Raw genomic sequence first — 10,223 nt, forward strand, 5'->3', positions numbered from 1 at the left:
TCAAATGTAGAAAAAATTAGTGCACATTCGTTCTCTGATTGTCTGCGCTCTGAGCACGTTTTTTTCTCTCTTTTTAACGTGGCCTACGTTCGCCAACTTTCGCCCGGAACTGTAAAGTGCTGGCAATGATTTTAAGAACAGACACACACACACGCACACACACACACACACACACACACACACGCACACACACACAATTCAGTCCTTATATTGGTTCAAGGGTCAAAGATCACCAACCAACTAAAACCCGATATTCAGTCAGGGATTCACACGTCTGTGAAATCGCTTAAATATAAAAAAAATCATTCATGGTTTTTCAAACACACACACATTCAAATAAAGTGGAAATGTACCGAATGAGTCTTTAAAACTCATCGTTTTCCTTTTTACATTGAAAAACGAGTCATTTGTAATTAGATCGACCCCCGAAAAGTGAGCCGTATCAGTTTTTTCCCCTCGATCTTTATGGAGATCTTGGAAACACCAAAACTCTGGTAGCAGAATTAAATCCAGATTTTGGGAAAAGTTCTGTTCAACATCACAGATAAACTTTTGTCTTCAGTATGCGGTTTAAAATAAACCTTTCGTAGTTTCATCTGTCCAAATGTCGCTCGTGTGCCCCGACCTTTTTTTTGTACCATGGACCAGTTTCATGCAATGCAATGTTTCCACGTTCAGGGACACGTGTTATTAAACACTATAACGTGTACATTATAACGTGTATATTACTACTAATTATTTTATATATATATATATATATATATATATATATATATATATATATATATATATATATATATATATAATGAAAAAGGGACCCATCAATAAACCCATCGTTAAAACAGAACTCGGTATTTTCGTAGAAAAAAATCTAGTTTTCCTGGAGTTTTCTTTTAAAGACACTTTCCAGCGGTGTTTATTTTGTGGGTATTTTTTTGTGGTCTTAATTTATTGAAACAAGTGTGAAAGATTGGCACAAGTGATCATTTTTCAATATAAAGTGGAAAAACTTTTATTCTTTCTGTGCAACTAAATGATCCACGGCCCGGTTCTGGTCGGAGGCCTGGTGGTTGTTGAACCCTGTATTAAATCATCTTTTATTTAGAATGAATAAGAGTCAACTCTATCAGCTGAGCTCAATGCTGTTTCTTTTAAACCAGAAATGATAACGAGTCAATCAGGAGTTGAAAGCTTTGACTCTTATCGCTGAACCGGATCAATTCGAATCACTACAGAATCACAAATCACTTTGTTCTAACCAGAACCCATGCCAATGAGTTCCTTTAAGGACTGGGAGAGTCAACTCTTTTTGGTGAGCTGAGTCAAATGAACTGACTCACAAAAAAAGCTGCAATTGCCAGATCTAAATCTTTTTTGTGTCACTGAATCACATCTAAAGTCGACTCAAACCCAAACATGCCTTTTTTTATTCCTGACTGGTCGTCAATTCAATGAGCTGTTTGAGAGTCAAAAGAGTCGATTGATGTGACTCAGTGTAAAGAGCAGAAATACTCATAACTTCAGTACATTAATGATTAAAGAGTTGAAGAAGATGATTCACAAGAGTCGACCTATAAAAGTCAGTTCCAGACATTATTTCAACGAGCTGTTTGAAAATGACAAGAGTCGACTTATTAAAGAGCCGAGTCAAACGATCCGACTTCCTCAGGTTTTCATTGCTTGATACATAAGTGACTCATGAGTCACCTAAAAGAGTCGACTCCCATGAGTCAAATTATACAAATCAGAATCGAGCAATAAGAGTTATTTGAAAGCCAAAAGAGTCGACTCTTATTTTCAAAATTAAAGAGCCTTCACAAGCTGATTCCTCATTCATGACTGTTCAAACTGATGTAGAAATACAAATAATCATGTTTGTCTTTTAGACACGTCGCTCACACATCTCAGGTAACAAAACAAAAACAAACAAGAGCCAACTCTCCTTTTGCAATTTTTCTTCAGAAGCATTCAGCCGTTAGTGCTAAAATTTAGAGACCGTGAAGTCTTAATGATGAAAGTAGCATCCACAATGTAAAAAAAATAAATTACACAAACATAAATGATGCTGTCGCTCCACATTAGACGGCGTCGCGCTACCAGGAAACTTCTCCCGAGTCAGCGATCCACATTCTTCTGAGATCTTTTCAGCATCTAGTGCAACGGTTTACATCGATTTTGAGCGTGTGATAGAAAAATACATATTGGAAAACATTCCTTTTCTTGGGATTCGTTTTAAAATAAAAAAATAATGGATAGAGATTTTTTTTATGGGTCACATGACAAACTATACTCAGGATTTAAATATGATTCCTTATACGAGTCACGGATCGGAATCGCTTTTTAATTTTGCCATGAACTACAAAAGTAAAGCGACCGATCACCAGAGACGGTCAGGTAGTCAGAATCCTCAGGTATGTTTAGAGGAGATGAAAATTGCAGCTCTGAAACGTTAAGATGTCCCACTGAGGTTCTCTCACACGTCCCGTTGAGGTCCATCAGTCACATTCCTCACGCTAAGGCACTGAAACTCGTCCTACTGTATATATGTAGAGATTTATCTTAAGAGTTCGTATGCGTTCATCAGAAACATCTAGTCTCCATAATAGTACACAAGATAATGAAGTCTAAAGTGCGCTGGAGCTACAAGGTTAACGTTTCACGTGTCAATCAAACCCACGGCCAGTTCTGCAGGACATCGTATGACTTGTCATATATCATCTATGAACATGAAGCGGAAGACTGGTATTATTATTATGGACTTTTGACTTTTCTTCCTACGACAATTTGCAGCTCAAAACTAAATCACACAAAGCTTAAGCCCTATTCAGACTGTATTGCTTTTAATGTATACTGTTGTTGCATAAACAAATTATCCACTAGGGGGCGGAGCAGAGCTAAAACATCCCTCAGCACCCGATGGATTTTCTCTGTAGGACGTTCAGTGGATCCTAATATACCATCTGAAGTAGCAGATTAGCAAATAAACCGTGCTAACAAATTGGTTTTGGAAGTTTTCTAATGCAACTGAAGCCCCGCCCCTCATTGTTATCTAGATTGGTCTTGTAGCTCCAGGTCAGAAACATAATATAAAAATATGATTTACTGCATCCCAGTTTATCCCAAATGTTCCTCTGGATTCTGCAACTTCAACAAACCTGAAGATTCTGACTTTTGAGGAAACAAAGTTCTGAACCAATTTCTGGCTTTCAAACGAGAACTGCAGCGACTGCAGAGCTCAGAGCGTTTCTGATCACGTTTAGTTCAAAATATATCAAAAACAAACAAACTTGCTTTTCTTCCTTCCTGTGTCCTGGGAAATATTCAAAAAGTACACACTCATTTCACACACCTGTCTCACTCTCACACACTCGTCTCATGCACCTGTCTCACTCTCACACACCCGTCTCACTCTCTCACACTCGTCTCACTCTCACACACTCGTCTCACACACCTGTCTCACACACCTGTCTCACTCTCACACACCGTCTCACTCTCACACTCGTCTCACTCTCACACTGTCTCACTCACACACTGTCTCACTCTCACACACTCGTCTCACTCTCACACCTGTCTCACTCACACACTTGTCTCACTCTCACACACCTGCCTCACTCTCACACACTCTCACACACCTGTCTCACTCTCACACCCGTCTCACTCTCTTACACTCGTCTCACACTCACACACTTGTCTCACACACCTGTCTCACTCTCACACACCTGCCTCACTCTCTCACACCGTCTCACTCTCACACTCGTCTCACACACCTGTCTCACTCTCACACACCGTCTCACTGTCTCACACTTGTCTCACACTCACACACCTGCCTCACACACCTGTCTCACTCTCACACACCTGCCTCACTCTCTCACACCGTCTCACTCTCACACACTCTCACACACCTGTCTCACTCTCACACCCGTCTCACTCTCACACACTCGTCTCACACACCTGTCTCACGCTCACACACCGTCTCACTCTCTCACACTTGTCTCACTCTCACACCTCATCCCACACACCCATCTCACTCTCTCACACTAATCTCACATACCTGTCTCACTCTCACACACTCGTTTCACTCTCACACACTCATCTCACACACCTGTCTCATAGACTCATCTCACTCTCACACACCTGTCTCAATCTCACACTCATCTAACTTTTACACATTTATCTCACACACCGTTCTCACAAACTCGTCTCATGTACTCTTCCCACACACTCTGAGACATTTTGTGTCTTACACACACACACACACACACACACACACACACACACACACATGCAGGAAAGGAGGAGCGCAGTGCTGGAGATTTGAGAGATTTGCTATAGATTACACGTCCTGAATATAAAATAAAACTTTAAAACAAATCCCCCGAAAAACGAGAGAAAGTGTCCGAGCTCGTAGTGTTGAAATTTCACTGAAATTTCTTCGTCAATTTTTTTTTCCCCATTCGGATCGGGAGAACGAGGGAGAACAAACAAAACAAAAAAAAAAAAGGGGGTGAAGAGCTCAAGTCACTTCTTCATCACCTCCATCAGTTCAAGTTCAAGTGCAAATGCAAATATAAAAGAAAAAAAAAGCCAGCAAAAATGATAAAAAGGATAAAACCAGTCTCATATTAAATAATTTACAGTAGAGAACCATAAGCGGGAAAAAAAAGAAAATCGGACCCTCACAGTGAAAAGTTTTTCTAAACGGGGCCACGATGGAGTCCGACGCGAGTCCAACCACATGCTGGGAAATAAAAAATTCAGGGTTGTTGTTTTTTTCCGAAAAATGTTGTTGCATGAAAGCGTCCTGGATTACGAGACTCCGGTGTGAACTGCACTGTACGTTCGCTCCGTCCGTCTCATGAGGGGAAATAAAAACGCTCTGGTTAGTTTCAGTATGATTCTAAATGACAGCTGGGACTCAACACAAACACAGGCATTGTTCTGATACTCTACATTGTCTCCAAACATCTTCATCATCATCATCATCATCATCATCATCATCTTCATCTGGATGAGATTTACAGGAAACGGAATTCTGTTACACCTTTCACATGAAACTGAAACGCATTCCAGAAGATTCACCTTCGCTTACTGAGATTACAGGGAATTATTTCATGAATAATTAATTGTTCTTAAAAAAATCGTTCTATTTAAAAATATAATCTCCTGAGCTTTTATTACTGAAATCGGCTCTCTGATTGGTCGAATAAAAAAAAAATGTAAAAACACAACGTGAAAAATTAATTGTAAAAAAAAAAAAAAAGCAGGTGTCAAAAAAGTAATGCCGGGACTACTTTTTCTGATGGCGTAGGGACACCAGGGCACACGCTCAGGCTTGTATAGTAACCGGAACTAATTTTTCAAAACAATAAAATAAAATCTCGAATATCTGTTTGATCTGACACTTTACAGATGTTTAACCCTAATTAACATCTGTACTCTATATCTTAATACTGTGAAATCATGTGGAATAGAAGGGTATATAACTAGTTAAAGAGTGAATACTGATGAGATGAGATGAGACGAGATGAGATGAGACGATGGCAGAGTATCGCTATAAAAACCTGACTTCCGTATCTTTGGAGCGAGATCATGGACCAGTCTGAGCTTCTGTCACCCGTGCAGAGTGTTTTCCCGACGGACGCCGGATTAACTGATCCTTTTCGCTCTTTTTCTTGAGAGAATTTTTTTTTTCCCCTCTGGAAAGTCCAAAACATTCAGTGCATCGCGAAATAAAATAATAAAAAAAGCAGGAATCTCCAGAAGAAGAGCGCTGAGGTGCTTTCAGGCCTCGTGAGAGGTTTGATTTCCACTGCGTTTTTTGGCTAAAAACAATTATGGGTGCAAATCATTCTTTTCTTCGTACATAAGCAATGCCTGTGTTTGCTCTTTGAATCCAGACTACCCAGCATGCACTGCTGCTCACGATAGTGTTTCAGTACTGTTTTTAATTCGTCCTAATTGACTCGGGAAAAAAATCGAATAGACCTGGAGTGTGCACTGAGACGCATTTCAGTCAGTTTTAGTAAAGGAGGCCTGGAATCATGTAGGGGGCGTGGCCTCTTTCAGTCCTGGTAATAAAGGCGTGGCCTCTGTGCCTGTCAGTTTTAACAAAGTGGGCGTAACCAAAGTCAGGCCCAAGATAAAAAGACGTGGCCCCTGTCCCTATCAGTCTTAATAATGTGGGCGTGGCCAGTGTCTGGCCCAGGTGAGGAGGTGTGGCCTCTTTTCAAAATATCTCACATTTACAAGGTCGTCTAACGAACTCCACTTCAGCGAACTCCTGCACTACTTTCTGTCGAGAGGAAGTTAATAAGGGCGCATTAAAAGCAGTACTGAAACAGCCGAACGTTCACGCTCAAAACGCCTGCCTAGCTTTCTCACTGCCCGTTTATCCTCAAACCCTCCACAAACTCCGCCTCCTGCTGTCCGTCATGCGTGGGGCGACCTTGAACTCCGCCCTCGACCCCTAAAAGAAGAGGACTGGCTCCTAAAGTCTCCTCCACTCCCTCAGTCATGGCTCCTTCCTCCTCCTCTTCCTCCTCGACTTGGCCCTCGATGAGCTCCGGACTCTCGCTGTCCAGACGCTGCTGAGTTCTTACAGCATCCTTCTGCTCCCCAAACAGCGGCAGCTGCTTGAAGTCTGGGTCAAAGGTCAACGGGACGGCAAGGTTAAGCCCCGCCCCTGAACCCCGGTACATATCAATGCCTTCGGGAAGCATAGACTTGATCTTGGGGAGCCATCGTTTACGCACCCGACGCGCATTAGTGCACATGTCAGCCGCGATCACGTTCATCTCACTCTCTTTAAAGTTGGGCGCAAGTTCTGACAGTAGACTGGGAAAAGAGAGAGAGAGAGAGAGAGAGAGAGAGAGAGAGAGAGAAAGAGAAAGAGAAAGAAGAAGGGAAAGACAGCAATAAGACAAATAAAAAACATTTAATTGATAGATAAAACACTTGAAATAAGTAAAGGAGGTGTGGCCTGTGTGTCAGTTTTTCCAAAGGAGGCGTGGCTGGTGTGTATCAGCTTTTCCAAAGGAGGCGTGGCCTGTGTATATAATTTTTCCATTAAGGAGCTGTGGCCTGTGTGTCAGTATTTCTAAAGTAGGTGTGGCCTGTTTGTCAGTCTTTCTAAAGGAGGTGTGGCCTGTTTGTTAGTTTTTCAGAAGATGTATCACACTCTGAGTTGCATATTAATCTATAAACACACCCCATTTACCAATTCTAACTATACCTGATAATAAATGTATATAATAACTTTATTAACATTAAGGAAGACGATTACATTTCAAATATTTACGTACGTTTCACTGCGTTTAAAACTCGGCTGTCCAAAGGCTTTCTGCTCGGGTCGCTGGTCGAGGAACGAATTCCAGTCCCACAGCTGTTCGCCAGAGTGTTTCTGCACGCGTGCACACACACACACACACACACACACACACACACACACACACACACACACACACACACACACACACACACCACATCCACCAGGGGGCGCATAGGGAATAGAAGACGTGATCTTTCAGCACATTTTCATATAACTATCAAAACACACACACACACACACACACACACACACACACACACACACACACACACACACACACACACACCACATCCACCAGGGGCGCATACAGAATAGAAGACGTGATCTTTCAGCACATTTTCATTTAACTACTGACATACACACACACACACACACACACACACACACAATGTAAAGAATTTTTATTATTATTTTGTGATTATTAAATTTTTGACCTAAAAGTGTTTTTTCCTCAGCTACACAAACACAGCGCATCACTGGCTTCCTGGTTGGGATTTGACCTCATGACCTTCTGATCTCGAGGGCTGAAATGTCTGCACTGGGAAACGGACACAACTCCTCAGGAAATTTGTGTAGCTCGAGGGGATGTGTTTCACACATGACTCGCTCGCTGAAAGAGCTTCAGAGCGGCCAGATCAAACGTGTGATCTTTGCTTTACGAGGCCCTACGACGCCCTGCCCCACGGCCATCACGTGCTACACGTATCCCAACACGCTTCTAAAACAAAAACCTTTACAATCTCCTGCCCATGTGTTGATAAAAATACACGGGATCATGTTTCATACAGACATGCAACGCAAACCCCTGAGAGTGAGAACACGCAGGTTCGGAGAAGGGGGCGGAGCTAAAGCTGAAAAACAGCGTGTATAATCGCACTGACGACGTTTCTGCACACAAGAAAAAAATCCTCGCTTTGATTTGAGGCTCATTTGTAAATGATGTTTTTTTTTAATTTATACATAAATGTCAAAATGAGCATTTTTTTCCACAGGCCTGTTTTTTTCCCAGTCTTTTTTATTTCAGGGCACCGAAAATCACCCGAGTGAAGCGATATCAGTGATATACATCCACCACACACTGATAAAATCCACATTAATGAGCTGAAAGGTTAGCAAAGGCAAGAAGGAAACAAGAAGGAAACTCGAGTCGAGGCGAGGTGAGAGCGCCTACACAGCAAAATCCCCAGCGTTGGCTTCACTCGTCTCAGAGTTCATCTGTGACCACTTGGACTTACAGAAACCCTGTAGGTGGTATTTCAGCACTGGGGATTTTGATGCTCTCTCATGTGGGACGTAGAAGCGAAAGGGGCGGGGAAAACAGGGAAAGGGGCGGAGCTTCCAGAGAGTCAGTTCTTATGGGAGAGATTAAAAAATAAGAAAAAAACCTACAGGATTTTCGGTCGTTCCAGATTTATATGTCAAGCTGGCAGATGTGTAGCTTTTATTTCAGGACGAAAAGAAGAACTCGATTTCTTTCCTGATGATCAGGAGCCATGCAGTGCTTTGGTTCAGACAGAAAGCAAATCATCAATTTGCTTAAGTGCCTTCTGACTTCTAACGCATGGCTCTTTAACAGTGCAAATTTAAAAAAAAGATGAAATAAAACTAGATGTTCTTTTCCTGTTGTGTCTGCAGGAAGTCACAGCTCTACCTCTGCCATGTTCATCTGTATTTTATGTGACTCTCAGGACACGCCTCGGTCTCCGTAGTGTTGCGATTCGTCGTATTCACGAGAAACAGTTTAGCGACGAGAACTCGATCTACATATTAATTATTGGTCACAAATTATTGGTCAATTTCTAAATAATAAAAGTGTAGCGCATCTACTGATAATTATACAGAAATAACTCGGTTTTTACCGACGCAAATATTCTTAAAACGCATCCTTATATATATATATATTTTCCATTTCATTTTTATATAATCAATCAACAAAAATAATAAGGTTCTTTATGCAATATAACAAAATTAAAATGTATAGATATTTATTTGAACACCAGCCAATCAGAGACGAGTATTTAAACGTTCTTTTTCACAAACCTGTCGAAGAACGTAGCAAGAAGTCGCCTCAACAAGACCTTGTGTTTAATACCAGCGCACAAGTGGCAGTTCATCAGCTGTCCTCTGGTCATGAAGACTCCCGTACCTATGTGGACACACACACACACACACACACACACACACACACACACACACACACACACACACACACACACACAGTATCCATAAACAGTGCTCTGTTGTCCCACAGTGGGATGTTTGCAAGTCTGGTGGCACAAAATGACCTCAGAATGTAAATGTAACACACACACACACACACACACACACACACACACACACACACACACATGGTCCATTACATCACCCGAACAAACAACCCGGACTGTTGACTCGCGGGCAAAAATGACGCATGTTGAGTAAATTTAAATTCAGTTCAAAGCATCAAATCCACATGCTGTCGGATTCTGGATCCTGATTGGTCAGTGGGTGCTGATTAGTTTCCTGATAGTGGCGCAGCTGAACATCACACCAGACGATCCGTGTATGAAAACTGACACACAACCCATAACGGGAGCAAAGTGCACAATATATTCATGTGGATTTTATAGCTGTTGTTTTTTCATTCTGCAGCGACTGACAGAGGAGAAGAAAATGATTTGGTCGCTGATACACTTACAGGAACATTTACAAGACTTTTCATGAACCGTTTATAATTTTGCGTTTCCTTTTTTGCAAAATTAGCAAAAAAACACACACAATTTGCTGCTACAGATGATGCATGTGGAGGTGCAGTTGTGGCTCCAGTGAAAGGAGACGTGTTTAATTGTATTCTGACTGTATGAGATCCTGTGTGTGATGCCGCTCTGTTCTACTGCACTGCTCTATTATACTGATG

General features: G+C 41.6%; 1 protein-coding gene across 1 annotated transcript in view; it reads right to left on the reverse strand.

Moving 5' to 3' along the window:
• Positions 1-4,055: 4,055 nt before the first annotated feature.
• The window catches only part of LOC124379393 (nucleus accumbens-associated protein 2), a 20,411-nt gene continuing 14,243 nt past the window's right edge, over positions 4,056-10,223 (reverse strand). Inside the window, 4 exon segments of the mRNA XM_046839723.1 lie at positions 4,056-6,820; positions 6,823-6,834; positions 7,302-7,399; positions 9,368-9,473. Coding sequence (XP_046695679.1) covers positions 6,378-6,820; positions 6,823-6,834; positions 7,302-7,399; positions 9,368-9,473 — 659 coding nt within the window. The 3' untranslated portion in view covers positions 4,056-6,377.

Source organism: Silurus meridionalis, chromosome 25 (assembly GCF_014805685.1).
Source record: "Silurus meridionalis isolate SWU-2019-XX chromosome 25, ASM1480568v1, whole genome shotgun sequence".
Lineage (NCBI taxonomy): Eukaryota > Metazoa > Chordata > Actinopteri > Siluriformes > Siluridae > Silurus > Silurus meridionalis.